Source organism: Mercurialis annua, linkage group LG3 (genome assembly GCF_937616625.2).
Source record: "Mercurialis annua linkage group LG3, ddMerAnnu1.2, whole genome shotgun sequence".
Classification (NCBI taxonomy): Eukaryota; Viridiplantae; Streptophyta; class Magnoliopsida; order Malpighiales; family Euphorbiaceae; genus Mercurialis; species Mercurialis annua.
In genome coordinates this window covers 56264112-56289340 of record NC_065572.1, presented here as the reverse complement: position 1 = coordinate 56289340, position 25229 = coordinate 56264112, and the positions used below count along the sequence as shown (strand labels likewise).

Genomic DNA, 25229 nt, shown 5'->3' with positions numbered 1-25229 from the left:
CAAATTAGTCCATGAAAAGAGTTTGTGTAGTATTTTCTTGAAGGCATGCAAAGAATTTAATTTCGTTTGTGTTAAGGTAAACTTTTGTTTGGCAAGAAAGAAAAAAACTAAGCCAAGAAAAGCAAATAAAACAAAACTGGGGTTATGTTATGATCCTTGATTAACTGGGTGTTTCTTGTTCTTCTTTTTTCAATAACAAACAAAGAATTTAGAGAGAGAAGCAAAGAAAAAAAATGATATTTTTTGTTGGAGATAGAGAGAGAGTAGTGGCTGACTTTTCATACAAATTAAAAACGGCAATACTCTATACGCAACCGAGCAAATAACACAGAGAAAAAGAGAGAGAATTACATAAATATATTTATGGAGAATAATAATAATAAATAATAAATAAGTGAATGATGAGTCAAATTTTTTGCAACTGTTTAATGTTTTTTTAAGTGTTAGTTTTGTTCTATTTGCAACCTGTCTATATTGTGTTAAAAAACAAAAAAAAAATTAACCCTAAATCCAGAAACTAAAAATTATTAGTATATTATATCTAAACAAAAAAGCCTGTAATTGTTATCTTTCATCAATAATAAACAAGTGATGGGAAAGTAAGAGGCGGCAAGTAGCCGCATTCTTCGGAAAACGTTTCGAAACTTTCTTCTACCACTTTTTTTACTCGTTTTTTTGTTTTTTTGTTTAGGGTATTAAACATGATATATGATTGAATTTGATGAGTATATTTTTCTGATCATTCTTGTCTTATATGATATGTAATTGTTACTTGCTTTTTATAGTGATATTAAGGCATTCTTGAATATGTTTTGTGTACCAAAAATAAATGATTACGGATTGTATTAAAAAAATAATATTATTATTAATTAAAGATATTGGAGTAGTAAAATGGTTTAAGAATTATTTAATTGCTCAAATATTTATGTATAGTTATTATGTTAGTTAGTTTTGAACTGAAATTTTATTGTGCATAATTTATAGTTAGTATTCAATTGATTTAATTAAAACTAAAATGCATTTTTTAAATAAAGTAAAAGAATTAATTTATCATCATTAATTGAAGTGATAAAAGAATTAATCAAATCAAACCAAATTTAATTGTTGAACAATAAAAACAAAAAAAAGTACAAAAAATCAAACTGATCATAGCTAGTATAGGTTATATTAGTTTTTTTTTATAACTATTTTATAGCGATTGTCTTTCTTTTTTGAAAGTTTTGTTCTTTCTATATGAAAGAATTGTTGTTTTTTTATGAAGAGTTTGTGAGTGTTCTGTTAGACAGAAAATGATTGGATCTTATTGTGTTAGAGCAGTTATGTAATTTTGATTTTATTTTGTAAGGCGATCTGCGAATCAAGGTTTATATCTTGTTCCATGTCAGGTCATTAGAAACGGTTATACCCTTTCTGAATTATATTGTTACACCTGTAACTGCTCTTTATTATTAATGAAAGATTTTGATTGTCAAAAAAAAAACTAGTTAAAATAATTATTTTCTTGATAATTTAAATAAAAAAAATGGCAATTCGATTAATTAAATTTTAAAAATCTAAAGTAAAACTTAAATTATTATTCTTTTAGATCTAATAAATGTATTGTTTTCTTTCTTCATATGTGTTTTACTTTAGACCTCCTAAAACGTTTTTACTATTTCCTAATTCATTTAGGAAATTTCATAATCATATTAGGTGAATTAAGGTCTCCTAAAAATTTCTAGAATAATGAGTTATTTTCATTTAGTAACACCATATTCCACATTTAATATAACAAATTTACCGATGAATTATAAGTCAAATGGTATAAACGCTAAGCAGCAAACTGATAGATCGTGGGTTCAAATTCTCTCACACATGCTCTCTCCTCCCTAATTATTAAATTTGTTTTAGCAAATTTACTAGGTGAATTAGGTTCAAATCATTCTTTTCCTCTTTCATAGTATAATTCAGCATGTATTATTTGTAGAGTCAGCAAGGTAATTTAATATTGAAAATTTTGATCCTATATATAATAATAATAATAATATAACGATCTTTCATGAAATTTGTAATTATTTATGAGAAGCAAATGAAAAAAACACTGAGAAGTGAAAAAAAATTAAGAAAAAAAAGAAACAAATTAATCAATGGAACACTAACCTGTGAATAAACAAATTGGTTAAGGGATTCAAAAAAATTAATTAAAGAATAAAAAGAATAATTTCAAAATCAGAAACTAAAAAACAAAATATTAAGTAGCAGTAAATATTATTAATTAAATACCTTTTTATATCGACGCCATTGCCATGAATACTTGAACAGACTTCTGTCCAGAACATGGATGCCATTATTCTTTTTTCCTTCTGTTTTATCAAGAATTCTCCCTCTAACAATTTATTAATTAAATGGAATTACATAAGTACAATTATATTTAAGATTCTTAGTATATATAAACTCAAAATCAGATAGCTAGCTGGACTTATATACGATATATCTCTCAAATTTTTAAGAAATCATTAATTAGCATTAACACTTTAAGTTGCCTTAACGAAGTATGCAAATTATGTAAATTATAGTACTATTTAGTGGGAAATCTGAAGTTTGGGAGGGAAATATGATTATGATAATTGATTTATTTAGGATAATTAAATATTTTATGGGTAGAGATTTTAGGAATTAATCATTGATATCTAATATTTATAAATCTTTGCTAAGTTTTGAATCATAGCTAGCTAAATTTATTTTATTTTACAAATTTCCTAAATTGGAGTGTGTAGTAGGGGTGTGCACGGATCCTGGATATCTCCAAAACCGAACCGAAAACCGAACCAAAAATATTCAAGATCGAAAAATAATCGTTGACCATTGACTTTTTCCAAATCGAACCGTACCGAAAATTTTATTGGTACGGTTCTGGATCTTAGGTAGATAACCATACCGAGACCCGTAATTGAACCGTACCGAATCGAAGAACCGAATTTATAACAGAAGAACCAAAATTATATATATATATATATATATATATTACATTTGCAACACTAAACATTAATGTCATTAATGTTGTTGTAGAATATTAAATAATATATTTTATAAAAATTAGTCTAGCTATATATATATGTGTATATATAAATTATTACTTTGTATAAAAATATAATTGTATAATTTTAAATTATATTAAACAAAAATTACTTATTTCAATGAAAGTTATATAAATTTGTTAAAGATCTAATAATTATCAAAAATATTTTTAAAATTTAATACAAATAATTTAATAGAATGTTATTCTTTAAAGAAAATAAAATAGTACTGTCAATTTTTTAAATTTGGATTTAAAAAAAATTAAAAGCTAATAGTTTAATTATACACGTATTATTTGATAAAAACACGGTGAAATAGAATACATAGTTATAATCTATATCTATATACTTATATAATTGAGAGGACTAAAAAACATTTTCAGGAGTTTTCAATTTAGATAAAAAACACTTATATAATTATTAAAAATTGTTACTAATAGACAATTATTATTAGTTTTTCAATTTAAATAAAAACTTTGTACCAAATTGTTACTAATAGACAATTCTTATTCGGTTTTTAGTTTGATTCCGGAAATTTGCCGATCCGCAAACTCTCCCGAACTGTGCTCACCTCTAGCGTGTAGGCAAAATGTATCAATGTACATAGGGGTGAGCAAAAACCGAGTCGAACCGCACCGAATCAAACCGAATGGAAAATGATTAATAGAGAGTGGTTTGGTTTTGGATTTTTAGAAATTACAATTTTCAGTTTTGGTTAGGTTTTAAGGCTCGGGTACCGAAGCGAACCGAAAAACCAAACTTCCACCTTAGTTTATTTTTTCATATATATGTAAATTATATAAATTAAGATTAAATTTATTAATCTTTGGCACTTTTACTAAAACTTAATGTTAACCATCATAAATAATCGTTATATTTATTAAAATATTAATTGTAAACATAATTTTAATGATGATTTATTGAAAACTGGTGTTTGTTTTTTGTTTTTTTATAACCGAAAAATCGAATTGAACAGAATTTTTAGTGCACTTAACCAAAACAAATCATAAACCGACTATGAAGTTTGGTTTTTAGTTTTATAGGAGTGGTTTAGTTTGGTTTTTGCATTTTACACTCCGAATCGAACCGAACCATACACACGCCTAAATCTATCCACAACTTTCACATGTTTTATATATATATATATATATATAAAATTTAATATTTTCATATATACCATCATCTTTTTAATCTTTGTACGTTTATCGCATAGACGACTCATTTATGGCTGATGTTACGCTCCTCTACATATACCAAATAATATCATATGGCATATAGAACACCGCTACATCAGTTTCAAACAGACTGTAAATATGTTTTACAAAAGTGGAAAAGATGATGGTATAAAATTGAGTGAGTTCACTAAATTACACGCAATATCACATAAAGAGTTAAAATCATTGAAAAACCATTTTATATGTATTGACATCTTTGATTTCTTTTCTCATTTTGTTGCGGTAGTTTTCGACCGAATCTGAAATTTTAGTTTATATCATCATGATTCAAAGTTGAGTTAAATCATTGAAAAGTCTCTTGTGACTTGATCCTTATGGTTTGGGTCCCGAGATAGTTCAACTGAGTTACCCACAACCATGTGGCACAGTCCCGAGATAGTTCGACCGAGTTACTCATGCCACTGCTTCATCCAAAGTTGTGAGTCCCGAGATAGTTCAACCGAGTTACTCACCAGACATAGGTCCCGAGATAGTTCAACCGAATTTAACCTCGTATCCGTATTCGGACTCTGCACCCTGCAGGTCTTCTGAACTTAACTATTGATTCATATAATTCCTATTGACATTTAATAGGAAAAATTGTTTATATTGTGTCTCGATCTTGTTTCGTATTGATTCTCGATGTACTGTACTTACTTTTTATTTCATATGGGTCCCGAGGACTATTATCGAGAATGGATGAGATACGGGTCCCGGAATAGTTCTACCGAATTCAACCTCGTATCTTGGTTCTTATTATTGGGTGTACCGTAGTATAATTCTCGTTCTACGTTTATTAATTGATTCTATATTTTACGTCCTGTTATATTAATCCTTTATGGACCATGACATGCACATTACAATCTACAAACATACATCTATAGCACACGCACATATGGGTATTCATTATAATTAAAAGTACGTATAGGAACGTATTATGTTTCTTTATAAATATTTGAATAATAGTACACATAGGAATGTACTATACTTTTCTTATTTGCATTTGGTTCGATTCACGTTATTTTACTTTACCCATCCCCGATACTTTAACATTTATCTTATTATCAAAATAACGCATTACGATAAAACATCATTTTCAAAACATACATACGTATACATTAAAAAAAACATGCATTTCAAATATATAAATATTCATATAACTTTTCGTATTAAAATATGTAGATTTATGAATATTAACGAGTAATTTAAAGTGTACTCACCACTTGCTATCCAATTTTTTTAAATAAGCATGATGACATCTCGATCTGTTTCCTCAAGCCTGTCGATAGTCGCTCGTCCGATCTACGCAAATATAATAATAGCAAGAATTAATAAAATTCTAGCTATCATTAATCTAACCAAAATTATGTTTCTAGTCAACTTCGGCTATCGAAACCGCTTACGAATAGTCTGACCCCTAAACGAAATCAATATTCTTAAAGTTTAAAACGTCACCTACAACTTTCATTTAGGTCTGGGACCATGAAATGCACCCGAAGGTGTCAAAAATCTCGGAAGTTATTTCCTTGAAGCTGTTTACAAGTGCAGGGCATATTGCACAACAAAATGTTCTGTCCAAAATTACCATCTTAGAGTCCCATTCAACAAAAACGCAAACTTAGACAATTATAGTTAACATCCTAAAGTTTTCGTATCAACAAACGAAACTTAATTTGGGCTTATATAGCCCGAGATATTGCCTTTGCAATATCGTTGTTTTGTAGGACATTTTCTGCAAAACGTCAATTTGTTTACATAGACTAAATCGTAACTTATTACGCAATGATGCTAACTTATCGATACCCCATTTTAACAACAACATAATGCAGCCCCTAAAGACATTCTAATCATACACATTCCAAGACCTACGCATCACTAAAACACTTAGGTACGAATTCCATACAAGGACCGAATTACTCATGCATATGGCATTCAACTTTTAACCACCAAAACTCGCTTTTAATTAATCTCTTATCCTCAACCTATCTTAGGGCCAAATACTTATCGACAATATCCATATTCAAATTCAATCAAAAGCAACACCATATCATACTAAACAAAATCAAACTAAACATCGTCACAAAAAAAACATTATTGCCGAACACATGAGCAATCCATCAACCAATTTCAGCAGTCAATTGTTAACCAAAATCAGAATTAAATCCTTACCTTGATGTACGATACAGAACCCGAAGATAACCATCAAATTCTCCATCAAATCCTTCATTCCCAAGCTCCAAAACACCTTACATCATATAATCAAGAAAAAAACCCTAAATTAGACTTAGAACCCTAACCTTTCTTTTCATGATTACTTCAAAATAAACCATAGAAGTCTCAAATTAATGACCTTACCTCATTAATGTGCGTGTGTGTATTTAGTCAATTAGTGTGTTTGTGTGTGTATTTACGCGTGTGTGTGAATATATATATACATATATATTATCTATATAGATGTTATCTATCTGGCTCGTCAATAATTATTTATTGGTCAAATTAAAATCTAACAACTGAAAAAGAACGTCTTAGCCACACCTAAACGCGATGTCTTAGCAATCAAAAAAAAAGAAACGCGATGTCTCTTCCTCACCATCACCTAAACCCTAACCCTCACCAACACCTAAACCCTAAACCAAAATCAAACACCTCCACACACCAAACTCCGGCCAACACCCAATCTCATGCCCCTGTTCAGTCTGATTCTCGCCCTATACGGATTTTTTATTTTGAAAACTACCCAGAAACTTGGAACTACATTCATCTCCAGCAGGCGTTTCTCAAGTTTGGCGTCACAGGAAGAGTATCATTGGCAAAGAAACAGAATGTTAGGAATAAGCGATTTGGTTTTTTTTAGACCTAATCCCGAGGAAGATTTTGCTACGGTTTGTTCACGTCTGAATTCTGTTTGTATTGGTTACTATATTCAAAAGCAAAAACCATTTCTTATGAAACCTTCCTATTGTGATAGAAGGTCTTACGTTGAAGTCGTCAAGGTTGATCCTATTGTCTACACGCCTTCGGATGGAACAAGCGCTGTTTTTTTAGCTTCTTTGATTGTAGCTGTCAAAAGTTTTTCTCTTTTGCTGCAGATTTCTGCAATTCTGTAATATCCCGTGTTTTCAAACTAAATTTATCAGTTTGGTTATCGTTACAAATTGGTTGTTTCTTGCATTCGTTATTATTTTGCATTTCAACATTTTTCTTGTTATGTTTCGAACTTGATTTTGAATGGTTGTATGTTAGAAGTAACACTTGTGATACCTTGGTAGTGTCTTTTTGAGTGTCTTATATGTATCTCATGATCTCGTATGTGTTTGATGTTGATTCAATTTATTTTGGGGTATTTATCAAAACAGTATTCACATGTTTTCCAAAACTGCCCTGTTTTAGTAAAACGTTGATATCTCCCAATTGAAATATTGGATCAGGCCCATTTTTGGATATGTTGTTCATAAGATTATTTTCTAGCATGAGTACAATTTTCACGTCGTTTGGATGCTTCTAACTCTCAAAATGATAATTAAATCGTGGTTTTTATCAAAGCCCATGTAAAGCCCGCATAAGTCTATAAGTAGACCCATATTTTCATGTGAGCAGCCCCTTTTTTTTTTTCAAAAACCCTAAAATGAATATCTTCATATAAAACACACATTTACTTTGTTCTAACAAGCCCGGATGCGATTCATTACGCTAAGAACTTGATTTTTCATCATACTCGCAAGATCTACGCGATTTCTACGTTGTGTTCTTCGTTGGTGGCTTGTAGATCCAATTGATTTCGGTCTAGCCCTTTAAACCTTGGGTTAATACATCAATTATAATCTTGTTCATCATTCTTAGGTAATGTTTTTACTCCTAATTGATTTATGGATTCGTTGTTGTGTGATTTTGCCTAGAAATGCATAATATAGGATTTTGATGGATTGAATTGTTGTTATTGATATGCTAGGTTTAAGCTACTGATCTTATATGATTAAATGATGGGTTATACATATATAATCTGATGTTATAAGTTTTGGAAAGAGTTTTGCATGATTCAATAACGAACTGGTGTAATTAAACAATGATTAGGCGATTTCTAGACTTGTGCGAATTGGATTCGTATAATGAATTATTTAAATGGTTGAATCCAAATTGATTGATTATTAGGTGTTCTTATATCAATAGCTACTGATATAAAAAGTTTTTATTTGTAAATGAGAATCGAAATTGGTTTGTTTTGTAAAAATTCTATGATTTGCGAAAATGGCGATTTTAAGGAAATTGAACGTTACGAATACAATATGGTTTTCAAATTATATACCTAGTGATATAATATATTCTAAGTGGTGTTTTAAAGGTTTTAAATCAGTAGTAACATACTTTGTTTCATCGATTGTTGGTTTTGAATCGTTTGGCCAGTTTAGACAATTTTCGGCAAAATTGCCATACTTGATTATTTAAGTGCTTTGGCTTAATTTTGATTTAAACCAAGTTATTAAAGGATGGAAAATATGTTTTTAAAATGATTTGAACTTATAAAAGATGTTAGTTTACCTTGGATTGTCTTGATAATCGATGATTGTCTTGACATTTGAGTTGTGGATATTCTTACAGGATTTTAAGGCTATTTTAAGTATATACTTTAGATCTGAGTTTAGTTAATTTAAAATGATTGAAATCATGTTTAGTTACACGTAAGGTGTTTTATTTGAGATGTATGAACTCCGGGTGAAAGTGGCGTGTTGGCAATATTGTTGTATTTTGTTGTTATGGTTTTGACTTGTGTTGGGTTAAGCTTATAGTGAGTTCTTTATTTTCAAATACATTAGTTTGGTTTTAAAGGATTTTACTTTTGATTTTACTCTAGCTGGATCGGGTTAGACTTGTGTCGCCCGACATGTTTTGTTAAGCATATAGTTGATATATGGCTAACACGTTACTCTGGGATTTATTGGATATCGAAAGGTGTTGTTTGAATTATATTACTCTGGATTGTTTTTAAAACGAGAACTCACCTAAGCTTAACTAGTTATTGTATTGGTTGGATATATAATGTACTTTGGCTTTGGGCTTACTGTGCTTTGAATGTTGTTCTTTGGTTGTGTTAAGATACTAGTCCTATGTGGTATCTAGTGATCTTAGAGTTAGGGGTTGTTCGGATTTTAACTTATATATTGTTTTAGACCCGTCGGCTGCTCGTGCTTCGGAGTCTACGCAAGGTTAGCTGTTTGCCAAGATTCACGTGGATAGCGAGCAGTGAGTTTGCAGTGCTATTTACCGCTTTATTAAGTACCGCATCATATTTTAATATTATAAATGCTTTTGAACTGTTTTTACGGATTATGGATCTGGATTGAAACGAGCTGCTCGATAGGCTTGTATCGAGACTGTGTGCACCGGTAAGTACTCTGGGATCGGCAGACTAAAGTCTTGCTTACGCTGGTATATGACGAGGATATGTTCCCGTCCACTCTGGGTTTATCAATATGCTATGTCATACTTACACTGGGATCATTTCAATACTGTTTTCCATAATCATATTATATTAGTATAAAAGGTTTTGATTTAAGGGTTTTAACCTTAATAAATGTAAATAGTATTGCGAGCTCATCTCAGTATATCTGACCCCGTTGTTTTCCCAAATTTTCCAGGTTTATGATTTGAAAGCTGGTCCACTCCGATTCTTGATTCTTGGAGGTTTTTATGTCAATAAAACTAGTCTGTTGTTTTAAACTCTTAGACCGCATTAGAACTAGTATAGTGTTTCATTATTATACTTTGGTTTATCGTAGTGGTACGACATTTATATTATTATACTTTGGCATGTTACATTGGATTATTATAATTGAGGCATGATTCATAGTTTCAGATTATTATCAAGTTATGATATTAGAACTGTTGTATAAACTGTTAGACTTAGGTTGGAGTCTCGGTTGCCCCCGAGCAGTGGTTTTCTTGCAGGTTTATTTGTATATAAGGTTATCCGCGAGGCTTGCTACGGGTTTTGGTACGACCATACCCATACCCTAGCGCCAGTCGCGATCCATGAAAATGAGTCGTGACAAATTCTCAATCAAAAAGGAATTGATTATGAATCATTCTCTTTTTTGGGAGAAGATGAACTGATTATTAGATTTTGATCTAAGGAGGCAAGAGCTGTTTTTGAGAGGATTACTTTTCCTTCATTGTCAGATTTGTTTTCTGGGTTCAGAAGCTTTGACAAGTATTCTGTGAGCAAAGGTAGATATATTTGGCTTAATATAGTCGGAATTCCTTTTTTTGCATGGGAGGAACAATTTTTCATGCAATTAGGAAATCGATTTAGAGATTCTATCTCGGTTCACCCGATGGTATTATCAAAAGAAAGGCTTGACACAGGTTCAGTCTTAACCTCCACTACCAAGGATTTTATTCAGGAATCGATTCTTTTTTCGATTGAGGGGCGAGAATTTATGATTAAGGTTTCAGAATCTGATTTACCCATTGTTTTGGAGGAGTGGGAAAATTCACATACTTGTTCTGATACTTCAGATGATACTTCTGTTAGCAAAGGATCTTTTTCTGTGTCTGGCAAGTTCTTAGGCTCTGATAACATCGCTTCTTTAGAAACTAAGGTCCTCTCGCCTGTTTCGTCGCCGACTTTTAATTAGAGTCCGGTAGGCTACAGTAATGTGGAGGCTGTAGCGGGTTTTGAGAAGAATATGGGGCTGAAGGAACAAGCAAGTGCTTCGGCGGGGGACAAATCTGATAGAATATCCTCAAATAACACTCCAGCAGACTTCAAGGGATTCATTACTCAAAAACATAAGATTAAACATATTAAGAAGGATGAGAATATTAGCTCGACAGTTTTAAACCACGATGGGATTTCAGTTTCTTCTCTCTCTGATGAGATTATTAGGCGTAGAAATTTACTGAATTCAGCAGCAGCAGCTGTTGAAAGAAAAGCAAAATGTGCATGGAATGCATGATTAGAGCTTGGTTTATTTTCAGTTGAGCATGAGGCGGGTATCATGGAACGTCTCTCACAAGGAATTGCGATGGAAAGCAAGATTTAATCTTGTTCTTTTCTTCATCCAGGTTTTGCTTTTTTTCAAATGTCTTACAACTTTAACTTTGTCTCATGGAATTGCCGAGGCGGGCTTTCTTTTGCTCGAAAGTGTAGATTTATTCGATCATTAGTTTCTAATCAAAACCTTTCTCTTTTGGGTTTAATCGGAACTAAAAGGGATTCTTTTAATGATTTTAGTATTCGGATGTTATGGCCGAATTTGGATTTTGATTTTTGTTTTGTTCCCTCAATTGGTGCATCGGGTGGTTTGCTTTGTATTTGGAACCCGAAATTGATTTGTCCTTCTCGCATTTTTACTGCTAATAGATGGATTAGCATGGATTTCTCTTGGTCTAATATTAATATTCGATTTATTCTGCTTTATGCAAGTAACAATCCTAGGGAGCGGGCCTCTTTATGGAATGATATTCTTCCGGAGGTAGGGACGAATTCACTTTGTATTATGTCCGGAGACTTTAATGATATCTTGCACCCATCGGAAAGGCATAGTGTTTCATTATTATACTTTGGTTTATCGTAGTGGTACGACTTTTATATTATTATACTTTGGCATGTTACATTGGATTTTTATAATTGAGGCATGATTCATAGTTTCGGATTATTATCAAGTTATGATATTAGAACTGTTGTATAAACTGTTAGACTTAGGTTGAAGTCTCGGTTGCCCCCGAGCAGTGGTTTTCTTGCAGATTTATTTGTATATAAGGTTATCCGCAAGGCTTGCTACGGGTTTTGGTACGATCATACCCATACCCTAGCGCCGGTCGCGATCCATGAAATTGGGTCTTGACAAAGTTGGTATCAGAGCTTTAGTTTTGAACTGAGACCAAATAATTGCATGTTGTGTGTTTATCGCTTTGAGGCATGTTAAGTGTTTTTTTTGTCGTGTCATAGGATCTACTGAGGAATTAGGATTCAAGTCTTGTCGTTTGAAACGTCATCTTTTTTTTCAAAACTTTCTACCTTCATCTACAGGAATGTCGAATGTCGGTCTTATGTGTTAATGATGCTTTACTTTAGAATGTTTATTGCTTATACACTGGGTGATCTGTTGGCTGTTGTGCCATATATGAGATATACTTTGGGTGATTTTGGTTGGCTGTTGTGCCTTATATGGTGTTTACTTCGGGTGATGCTTTATTGGTTGTTGTGCCATATATGATGTTTACTTTGAGTAATTAGTTGTTGGCTTTACGCCTTGGATAATTTTGATTATATTTGGGTTGCTTTCACCTCGTTGGTGAGTATATTTATTCTGGCTGTGTTTGTTGGGTGCTAAATAGGTTGGCACGTACTATGGTACGTTAGGCGTTGGCCTTATGTGGTTTTTATAGGATTTTGTGATAAATCTTTAAGCATGTGTTGTGGCTACACGTTATTTGGTCACGAGTTGGTTTTATGGTTTTATTGAGAGAATTATTTTGATTTGATTTGTGTTTTGACACGAGAATAGGAAGAGAAGTCTGGTTTTAAAAACATATATGTGTGATTTTTAATTACTTTTCAAGTAAAAGAATTTTTCGTATCTCAGAATCTTACGTTTGACTTGGTGTTGACTAACGGTTGTTTATAAAATAATATTATTTATGAGATTTTCCCACCATATTGAAAATTTAATATTTTGGCGTTATTTGACCATGTTGTGGTATGTCGACGTTTGAAGCGTCGTTTGGTCATATGTTTGGTAATTATGTTTGGCTTGCTTAGGTGCTTATAGAATGATTGTTTGAGATCAAAAAATTTCTCACTTAAATTTTTGAGATGATTTTTGATACTTGGGTTGCTTTAACTCTTATTTTTAAAAGATTGTGTTTTTATTAAAATGTTTTCCGGATTTACAAAAGTTTTGGATACGTTTTATAAAAGGTTATTTCGGTTTTGACTTGGGTCACCCAAATTTGGAAGTTGAGCTTGGTAGTTGTAATGACTCGGCTAACTCGATGGTTTTGTGGATTAAGATACACTGAATTTTTTTAATTAATTGGTTTAAAGAAGAAAGTTTCCTGGAAATCAATTTGTTTTAAACCGTGGGGCTCAGTTAGACTTGAAACCTTTTGTGGATGATTTTATATTTCAGAATGAATTTTAATAGTACTCTTGATCGATGATTTATTACATGTTGATATTTTTTTAACGATTCTGAGTTATTGTGGCATGTTTTATTTTAAGATTTGAGATCTCATTAGGTTATATGGATTTTGTATACCATGTCGGTAGATATATAATGATCAATTGGATGTTGCATGCTCGTTTCTTTTGATAGCATGTTAGTTGCCTACAATGTTTATGAATTGTTATATAGCAAGATGTTTGGGTTAAATACGGGTTAAGGCAATCTGGGGTGATTTATGGTTAGGTGGAAATCACATCTTTTTTTTTGTTGTTTCATGTTAGTATACCTCGTATATTGGCTAAGTTTTCTATGTTATTTGTTTTATCTTGTTTGTCTCATTGTGCGGATAGCATATGAGGTCGTTGCTATCAGGTATTGCTTTGGCTTAACCTCGATGTTGGTTTTTAATTGTGAGTAGGAACTTTGTTTAGACCCTGTATTGCTTTAGTTTCACTTTCGGGTTACGCTGGGTTTAGTGTGTTGTTTTGTTGATCGAGGTCTTAGGGTTTTGATATGAGTAAGATTAAGAAAATGTTTCCTTGGTGGTTTTTGATTATCCTGAACAAGGAGGTTGGAAATTCTTATTCGAAGAGATAGATTGGTGTATTAATACACTGGTGTTGTCATCAAGATTGGATGATGCGATGCGAGAACTGGTGGTTTGTTTTGTAGAAACGTATGTGATGTATTGTTTTTCCTTGAGTTAAGTTTAAGCTTAGTTGGAGTTTATTGTCGCACAAGAGATTTTATAGTAGTTATCGGTTTGAATTGTTATGTTAGTATCATATGATTTGGTGGATTGCAAGTATGGAGTTTGAAATATTTTGAGGCTATCGAGTGCACATCACAGAGGGTAATGTCTAGCAAATGTTTTATCGAGAAATTGATTTCAAAGGTTAATTTTTTTACGTATTTGAAATGTTTTAATCACGTAATTGTGCCCAGACATATCATGAACATGCATTTTTGTATGTCACGAATAGGAAATTGCATTGAGCACTAAGTATGTTCACTAAATAAAAGAGAAATTAAAAAATTGATATATGCATAATAGTACATGCATCACGTGCATTGAAATGGTTAGAGTTGGATGCAACTCTTTGGGGATGAGAGGTATCATCACTCTGGCGCACAATTATGTAAAATGGATTTTTTTGGCAATAAAGTGTTTTTGAGACATATATTTTAAAACGAACTCGCGAGTCACCTTGGGATAAATGTATTTATAAAGTTGATGAATTTCAAATGGTTTTGAAATTTTTTTTCCCGAAAGGTAGCTAGACAAATACTCTGTGATGATAGTGATGAATGAAGGACGATTACATTGCAATGATCAGTTTTATGTTATTTGAATAACTGTGTTTCTTAGGAATTAGAATTGGATATAAGGTTGCACTCGAGTTACTGTTGTAATAAGTATGATATTTGATGTCGGACTAGAAGGCCTACATGTTAGCTTCAGATTTTTGATTTAAGGAATTGTGGATTTAGGAATTTGATTATGCTCCATGTGTGTATACACTATTTTTTTTTAAAGTGACTTTATCTTTTCAGATACGATTTTCCCAAGTATTTATAATATATTGATATAAAAGTATTCTTGTAAACAAAGTGATTTGCGTTGCTAAATTTTACCCCTCTGAAGAAAGAAAGAAATTGTATCAAATTTGATTCAAAGGAAATAGTAAATTTTCGGACTGAAAGATTTCTTCAAATCGTGGTTTTTATAAAAAAAATTTGAGATTTAAAAGAGACTTAAATTTTGAATGTTTTAGAACATTGATGAGTATTTCAGTACAAAGGATTTTTCACGGCTTGTTATTTCGAGTATGAAAATAAAAATAGAGTTATGATTTTACGTCTTTAAAGAAAGGTGGATAATATTATTCTATATAATATTTCATTTAACATAAAATATTTTTCTACAAGCTTGGTTTTGAGCATTAACCATTTGAACGACTATTTGTGGTTTTCAGTTGAGAGGTCTCTCATTGGACATGAGGTTATGATTTTTATAATGGGATAAGTTGGAGATTTATATTTGGCTTTGATTGTGTATTCGTATATTGGAAAATCGTGATCGGTGAGTTTTGACAACAAAGTTGGTTGGTCGATACGGTTGATTGAGGGTTGAATTGTTGAAAGTTTAGATATTATGTTGTTCGTTGTTGTAGTATAATTATTTTGACTGTAGATTCATGTTTAAGGCTGATGTTTTATGATTGGATCAATTCTATGTTGTTTGGGCATGCTTGGTGTATCTAAGGTTTGATTATTGCCTTAAAATGCTTAGTTATGCATAGTTTTATTATTGGTTGTGGTACAAGATTATAGCTGCTGCCCATAGACTATGCTAGGGTTGTTGTATAATTTTGGCATATCAATATTGTTTAAGCTTATATGGAAAATCAATTCATGATGGTTGTTTGTTAGTTTGAGAATTTCATACCATGTCTATGTTAAGGATAAATTCTTATTTTAGATCTGAGTTAGATAATTCATATGTGTATTCAGACCTTTTATGGATTATTTATATGCTTTAGCATATGTGTGTCTACTCTGGGTGGCTTTGCCAAGTGTTGGTAAAAGGTTTAAGCATGTTGTATAAATGGTTTATTTGGTTGTTAATCTATGTTGAGTTCCATAGTTTTCAAATGAGCGTTGTGTTGATTTAAAGGTTTTGGATTGTACCTTGGTTTTACTCTAGAATATCTTTGGGTCGCCCGACATGTGAGATTAAGCTTGAATGCTAATTCACTACTCTAGGATTTTCACTTTGTTTTAAGGTTTTCAAGTTATAATAGCTTTCCGGATTATGTTTTGAAAAAGGAACTCAATTATCCTTAGTTTGTTGTTTAACATTGGGATTATTATGACCAATTGTGATTGTTTGTTTTATACGAGTGGTGTTGTTGAGATATCTTTCGAGAAGCATCCGGTTAAATTCATGGTTATGCAAGTGCGTAGGTTGACGAGTAAAGGTATTCCTATGGTTTTAGTTTTGTTTGATTACTTAGTTGAGGTAGGTTCTTGAGAGAAAGAGTTTGTTATGCATAATTGTTAAGATTGCCTTTCTTGGTTACCTTGGTTATCTTGTTTATGCATTTGCACGTTGGTTATGTGCTTTTGTTCGGCTAGCTATGTAGTGTTATGTTAAGTTTTACGTCGGATGTGTGTGGCTTAAATTGGAGGACGAATTTTATATAAGTTGGGGAGAATGTAATACCCCGTGTTTTCAAACTTAATTTGTCAGTTTGGTTATCGTTACAAATTGGTTGTTTTCTTGCATTCATTATTATTTTGCATTTCAACATTTTTCTTATTATGTTTCGAACTTGATTTTGAATGGTTATATGTTAGAAGTAACACTTGTGATACCTTGGTAGTGTCTTTTTAAGTGTCTTATATGTATCCCATGATCTCGTATGTGTTTGATGTTGATTATTTATCAAAACAGTATTCACATGTTTTCCAAAACTGCCTAGTTTTAGTAAAACGTTGATATCTCCCAATTGAAATATTGGATCAAGCCCATTTTTGGATATGTTGTTAATAAGAGTATTTTCTAGCACGAGTACGATTTTCACGTCGTTTGGATGCTTCTAACTCTCAAAATGATAATTAAATCGTGGTTTTTATCAAAGCCCATGTAAAGCCCGCATAAATCTATAAGTAGACCCATATTTTCATGTGAGCAGCCCCCTTTTCTTTTCCACAAACCCTAAAATGAATATCTTCATATAAAATACACATTTCCTTTGTTCTAATAAGCCCAGATGCGATTCATTATGCTAAGAACTTGATTTTTCATCATACTCGCAAGATCTACGCGATTTCTACGTTGTGTTCTTCGTTGGTGGCTTGTAAATCCAATAAATTCGGTCCAGCCCTTTGAACCTTGGGTTAATACATCAATTATAATCTTGTTCATCATTCTTAGGTAATGTTTTTACTCCTAATTGATTTATGGATTCGTTGTTGTGTGATTTTGCCTAGAAATGCATAATATAGGATTTTGATGGATTGAATTGTTGTTATTGATATGCTAGGTTTAAGCTACTGATCTTATATGATTAAATTATGGGTTATACATATATAATCTGATGTTATAAGCTTTGGAAAGAGTTTGGCATGATTCAATAACGAATTGGTGTAATTAAACAATGATTAGGCGATTTCTAGACTTATGCAAATTGGATTCGTTTAATGAATTATTTAAATGGTTGAATCCAAATTGATTGATTATTATGTGTTCTTATATCAATATCTACTGATATAAAAAGTTTTTATTTGTAAATGAGAATCGAAATTGGTTTGGTTTGTAAAAATTCTACGATTTGCGAAAATGGCGATTTTAAGGAAATTGAACGTTACGAATACAATATGGTTTTCAAATTCTATAACTAGTGATATAATATATTCTAAGTGGTGTTTTAAAGGTTTTAAATCAGTAGTAACATACTTTGTTTCATCGATTGTTGGTTTTGAATCGTTTGGCCAGTTTAGACAATTTTCGGCAAAATTGCCATACTTGATTATTCGAGTGCTTTGGCTTAATTTTGATTTAAACCAAGTTATTAAAGGATGGAAAATATGTTTTTAAAATGATTTGAACTTATAAAAGATGTTATTTTACCTTGGATTGTCTTGATAATCGATGATTGTCTTGGCATTTGAGTTGTGGATATTCTTAAAGGATTTTAAGACTATTTTAAGTATATACTTCAGATCTGAGTTTAGTTAATTTAAAATGATTGAAATCATGTTTAGTTACACGTAAGGTGTTTTATTTGAGATGTATGAACTCCAGGTGAAAGTGGCGTGTTGGCAATATTGTTGTATTTTGTTGTTATGGTTTTGACTTGTGTTGGGTTAAGCTTATAGTGAGTTCTTTATTTTCAAATACATTGGTTTGGTTTTAAAGGATTTTACTTTGGATTCTACTCTAGCTGGGTCGGGTTAGACTTGTGTCGCCCGACATGTTTTGTTAAGCATATAGTTGATATATAGCTAACACGTTACTCTGGGATTTATTGGATATCGAAAGGTGTTGTTTGAATTATATTACTCTGGATTGTTTTTAAAACGAGAACTCACCTAAGCCTAACTAGTTATTGTATTGGTTGGATATATAATGTATTTTGGCTTTGGGCTTACTGTGTTTTGAATGTTGTTCTTTGGTTGTGTTAAGATACTAGTCCTATGTGGTGTCTAGTGATCTTAGAGTTAGGGGTTGTTCGGATTTTAACTTATATATTGTTTTAGACCCGTCGACTGCTCGTGCTTCGGAGTCTACGCAAGGTTAGCTGTTTGCCAAGATTCACGTGGATAGCAAGCAGTGTGCACCGGTAAGTACTCTGGGATCGGCAGACTAAAGTCTTGCTTACGCTGGTATATGACGAGGATATGTTCCCGTCCACTCTGGGTTTATCAGTATGCTATGTCATACTTACACTGGGATCATTTCAATACTGTTTTCCATAATCATATTATATTAGTATAAAAGGTTTTGATTTAAGGGTTTTAAACTTAATAAATGTAAATAGTATTGCAGCTCATCTCAGTATATCTGACCCCGTTGTTTTCCCAAATTTTCCAGGTTTATGATTTGAAAGCTGGTCCACTCCGATTCTTGATTCTTGGAGGTTTATATGTCAATAAAACTAGTCTGTTGTTTTAGACTCTTAGACCGCATTAGAACTAGTATAGTGTTTCATAATTATACTTTGGTTTATCGTAGTGGTACGACTTTTATATTATTATACTTTGGCATGTTACATTGGATTATTATAATTGAGGCATGATTCATAGTTTCGGATTATTATCAATTTATGATATTAGAACTGTTGTATAAACTGTTAGACTTAGGTTGGAGTCTCGGTTGCCCCCGAGCAGTGGTTTTCTTGCAGGTTTATTTGTATATAAGGTTATCCGCGAGGCTTGCTACGGGTTTTGGTACGACCATACCCATACCCTAGCGCCAGTCGCGATCCATGAAAATGGGTCGTGACAAATTCTCAATCAAAAAGGAATTGATTATGAATCATTCTCTTTTTTGGGAGAAGATGAACTGATTATTAGATTTTGATCTAAGGAGGCAAGAGCTGTTTTTGAGAGGATTACTTTTCCTTCATTGTCAGATTTGTTTTCTGGGTTCAGAAGCTTTGACAAGTATTTTGTGAGCAAAGGTAGATATATTTGGCTTAATATAGTCGGAATTCCTTTTTTTGCATGGGAGGAACAATTTTTCATGCAATTAGGAAATCGATTTGGAGATTCTATCTCGGTTCACCCGATGGTATTATCAAAAGAAAGGCTTGACACAGGTTCAGTCTTAACCTCCACTACCAAGGATTTTATTCAGGAATCGATTCTTTTTTCGATTGAGGGGTGAGAATTTATGATTAAGGTTTCAGAATCTGATTTACCCATTGTTTTGGAGGAGTGGGAAAATTCACATACTTGTTCTGATACTTCAGATGATACTTCTGTTAGCAAAGGATCTTTTTCTGTGTCTGGAAAGTTCTTAGGCTCTGATAACATCGCTTCTTTAGAAACTAAGGTCCTCTCGCCTGTTTCTTCGCCGACTTTTAATTAGAGTCTGGTAGGCTACAGTAATGTGGAGGCTGTAGCGGGTTTTGAGAAGAATATGGGGCTGAATGAACAAGCAAGTGCTTCGGCGGGGGACAAATCTGATAGAATATCCTCAAATAACACTCCAGCAGATTTCAAAGGATTCATTACTCAAAAACATAAGATTAAACATATTAAGAAGGATGAGAATATTAGCTTGACAGTTTTAAACCACGATGGGATTTCAGTTTCTTCTCTCTCTGATGAGATTATTAGGCGTAGAAATTTACTGAATTCAGCAGCTGCGGCTGTTGAAAGAAAAGCAAAACGTGCATGGAATGCATGATTAGAGCTTGGTTTATTTTCAGTTGAGCATGAGGCGGGTATCATGGAACTTCTCTCACAAGGAATTGCGATGGAAAGCAAGATTTAATCTTGTTCTTTTCTTCATCCAGGTTTTGCTTTTTTTCAAATGTCTTACAACTTTAACTTTGTCTCATGGAATTGTCGAGGCGGGCTTTCTTTTGCTCGAAAGTGTAGATTTATTCGATCATTAGTTTCTAATCAAAACCTTTCTCTTTTGGGTTTAATCGGAACTAAAAGGGATTCTTTTAATGATTTTAGTATTCGGATGTTATGGCCGAATTTGGATTTTGATTTTTGTTTTGTTCCCTCAATTGGTGCATCGGGTGGTTTGCTTTGTATTTGGAACCCGAAATTGATTTGTCCTTCTCGCATTTTTACTGCTAATAGATGGATTAGCATGGATTTCTCTTGGTCTAATATTAATATTCGATTTATTCTGCTTTATGCAAGTAACAATCTTAGGGAGCGGGCCTCTTTATGGAATGATATTCTTCCGGAGGTAGGGACGAATTCACTTTGTATTACGTCCGGAGACTTTAATGATATCTTGCACCCATCGGAAAGGCATAATTGCAGCGGCTTTACTTCATCTATGGTTGAATTTTCGGAATTCATCTCTTCTCCCAATCTCGTGGAGGTTAATTTGCAAGGAAGATTTTTTACTTGGCATAATAGCATTGCTAGATCTAAGATAGATAGATGCTTCGTGTCCCCTACATTCTTCACTTTATGGCCGCATATTACTCTGAAAGCTCTCCCGATATCATTTTCTGATCTTGTTCCATTACTCTTCAACTCTGATTCGGTGTTGGATTGGGGTCCTAAGCCTTTTAAGTCAATCAACTCTTGGTGGAATCATAAGGAATTTTCTTCTTTCGTTACAGACTCTTGGTCTTCTATAGTATAAAGGCAGCCCGATGCAGATTTAGTAACTAAGTTGAGGGATCTCACAAATGTAATTAAAGCTTGAAACTGTGACGTTTTTGGTGACTTGAACTTCCGTATAGCTGCTGCCCAGTCTTCTATTTCTGTTTAAGAAGCTCAAGCTGATATTGGTGCTCTTGATGAAGGGGAAGGCAACCGGCTTTCTGGTTTGTATTCTGAATTTAACCAACTATCGAAGAATCTTGAGTTCCTTTGGCATCAGAAATCAAAACTTAACTGGAATTTACATGGTGACAGAAACTCCAAATACTTCCATACGGTTGCTTCGATTCACTCTAAGAGTAACCTTATTTCAGATATTCATATTGATGGGGTTTGCTTTCATAATCCTGTGGACATTAAGCGTCAGGTTCACCTTTATTACAAGGATTTATTTCGGAAAAATTCAGATGTTAGATTCTCCCTAGACTCTCTTCCCATTCGGTCCTTGTCTGATCAATAGGCTGCCTAGCTGTCGAGGTCTTTCTCTGAGGAAGAAATTCATGCTACGTTAATGGGGTGTAATGATAATAAAGCTCCGGGTCCAGATGGGTTCAATTACTTCTTTTATAAGAAGGCTTGGAAAACTCTCAAAGGTGATTTCTTATCACTTTTTCATGAGTTTTTCACATCCGCTACCTTCCCTGTAGGTCTGAATACTGCTTTTTTAGTGTAATTCCGAAATTCAAAGGAGCTTCAGATACTAAGGATTTTTGCCCTATTAGTCTGATAAACGGCGTTTTCAAGCTTCTTTCTAAGGTTTTGGCTAATAGGCTCTCACCAGTTCTCCCTTTGATTATTTCTGATAACCAATTTAGTTTCATAAAAAGAAGGAGTATCCATGATTGTCACATGATCGCTTCTGAGATCATTCATCTTATTAAGCGTCGTAGAGAACAAGCTTTTGTTATTAAGCTTGATTTCAGGAAGGCTTTTGATTCTATCTCTTGACAATTTATTTTGCAAACTCTTAGAAGGATGAATTTTGATAATAAATGGATCTCGTGGATTTCGTCTTTTTTTTATTCGGCGCAGTTATCAGTTCTTCTAAATGGTAGTCGTACGGATAATTTTTTCATGGACAGAGGTGTTCGTCAGGGAGATCCTATTTCTCCTATGTTATTTGTTTTAGCAGTGGAATCGTTGCGTGCCTTATTCAGTAAAGCTTACAGTCTGGGTCTTTTAGCGGGGATTAATATTGATGGTCTTCCTGATCCAGTCTCTATCCTGCAGTTTGCAGACGACACTCTCTTATTTGTTCTGAACGATCTGTCAATGATAGAGAATCTTTTGAGTATTCTGAGGTGTTTCGAATTGATCTCTGACCTTAAAATTAATTACCATAAGTCTTCTATTATTGGTCTTAATGTTGATCAATTATCCCTATCTGCAGCTTCTGACATTCTTAGGTGCAAAATTGAGGAGCTTCCTATCACCTATCTCGGCCTCCCCCTCTCAGATAGATCAGTGGGCGCAAAATTATGGGATCCGGTGGTGGATAATTTCTCGACGCAATTATCTATATGGAGAGGTAATTTGCTTTCTCCTGCCGGCAAGCTTACTCTGATAAAGTCTGTTCTCTGCAGTATGCCTGTTTACTTCTTGGGCTCGTTTTGTATCCCACAATCGGTTGTTGTTGTTCTGGAGCGTATTATGCGGAGATTTTTGTGGAGTGGAAATAATGAGATTCGTGGGTTTAGCAAGGTTGCTTGGACCGATGTTTGTCGCCCTTTTCTTATGGGTGGTCTTAACATTACCCCTCTGCAAACTAAAAATCAATGTTTATTACTGAAATGGATGTGGAAGTTAATGGAAAGTGATAAAGATTCTCCTTGGTTTTGTGTTATTTCAAATAGTTATGGCATTAATTCTTGGTTTGATTTAGAATCTTCAAATATTTTGAAGCTATCTCATCTTTGGAAAGGTATATTACGCTCTTGTGTTACCAATAAACTGGTTTGGGATTGTTTTATAAATTCGATCTCTGTAACTTTAGGGAATGGTGAGTGCATTCATTTTTGGAAGGATAACTGGCTGCAAACTCCGCTTCATAACAAATTCCTTGCGCTGTATCGTCTTAACTGAAATAAGGATGGCATGGTTTCTTCCTTTCTGAACAGTGAGCAGTCCGGTATTTTTGCTTTCTCCTGGTCTCGTCGCCTTCGCGTGGGGGAACATCTTCAGTTTTCTCTGTTAGTTCAGCAGCTTCCCCGTCCAGATCAGATGCTTCAAGCTACAGACACGTTTGTTTGGAGAAGCAAGAATTCTTTTACTCCAGCTTCAATGTGAAAGCTGCTGTGTCACGACCCAAAATATTGAGCCGTAAACGGCGCTAGGGAACAGGAGTGGTAGCTCCGGAACCCGTAGCAAGCCTCAAACCACAATTAATTTTTTGCAAATAATAAACAAATAACAACAAACAACGGAAGCAAATACTCATATATAACATATAACCAAATATATACACTAACTGTTCAAAAACCTCGCGGGCTCTAGTTACCGTACCTTGAACGAACTGGCCTCCCGGTACTATATACATCAGTTAGTGTCTCAAAACATGTCACCGGCATCTGGGGCCGTGAACCACATATAAAACACGTAGCCTATCAAAAACATATAATTACAATCAAAATGTACTGCTGTCTAGGCGACGACTCTGTCTACGCGGGACCATTACTGCAGCATTCACAGAAGTCAGAAAGCTATACATACACAGCTGACTTTTGGACTTCAAAACTGGCCTCTAGCTAAGTTCACATACTAAGTACCTGAAAACATCAAAGGTGAGGGGTCAGTATTTGGGAAAATACTGAGTGAGTTTGCATTTACTAACGGTATTAATATAGAAACATAACATCGCATCTCAAGAAAACAATAATATAAAACATATAAACATGTATTTGATCCGTAATGCGACACATCTCTCGAATAATTATATATCATTCAACCCAATCGTAAATTTCAAGTTATGAGTCCAACTCACTTGTGGGTCCAACCCACTAGATACGGGGACTTCCAGACTACACCGTAGCCGAGTTCACTCTCGTATCGAATTCATATCATATCATACATATCCAATCATTTCTCAAATGCAAACACACTAGACTGACTCGATACTGGTGATCACACAGCCTATTGACACCTAATAGGTAGCTAGTTTCTTCGGATCGCATACTAGTTCTCGTATATAAAATTTATAGAAACATCTATTATTTACTCAAACCGTATATCATGCTATGCGATAAACAGTTTAATTATATATATAAAATAACTTTAATATATAATACACGAAAGTAAAATACAACTCACAGTGACCGCAATCTAATCAATAATGTGGTCGATGAAATGATATGCCCTCGCTATCCCACGTCTACTGACCTCTCTGCTCGCTGACACGTCTGATAATGATTAGACGTGAATCTCGTATTCCTATACGAATAATACTTTTAAGTTTTAGGGTTTAGTTTCATTCCGATGAATTTCAAGGAGTTTTCAGGACAATGCGCAGGTGTTGCCTGCACACTGACACTGTTTAGTAAAACGACGATCTCTCCCAATTGAAGCGTTGGATCAAGATGAAATTTGACAGAGGCGTTCCTAAGAGGCAAATCAACAAACTGACCGTTGGGATTTTGAATCTGTCAAGATTTGGATAGTGTGCGAACGCACACCCTAAAATTCAAGGAGTGTGCGAACGCACACTCAATGTGTGCGAACGCACACCCGTGACAGCCCCCAGAAATTCATTTTCCGGGGCTTTTCAACCATCCCGACGTGCTATACATTCAACTATACAAAACCCGCATCTCGGTTTCTTCAAAAACGCCATAATAACATCAAAAACGTCAAATTCACTATCAATACGCTATTTCATTAAAACAGCCCACTAAACTCAAATTTCAACCATAATTCTCGACCTCTCACCTCAA

At 33.4% G+C, this 25229-nt stretch overlaps 1 protein-coding gene across 1 annotated transcript; it reads left to right on the top strand.

Annotated features, from left to right (window-relative positions):
* Positions 1–20086: 20086 nt before the first annotated feature.
* On the top strand, positions 20087–21763 carry LOC126672692 (uncharacterized). Its single transcript, XM_050366646.1, has 3 exons — positions 20087–20339; positions 20466–21194; positions 21414–21763. The coding sequence occupies exons 1-3, from the start codon at positions 20087–20089 to the stop codon at positions 21761–21763; spliced, it is 1332 nt and encodes a 443-aa protein (XP_050222603.1).
* The last annotated feature ends 3466 nt before the right edge of the window (positions 21764–25229 follow it).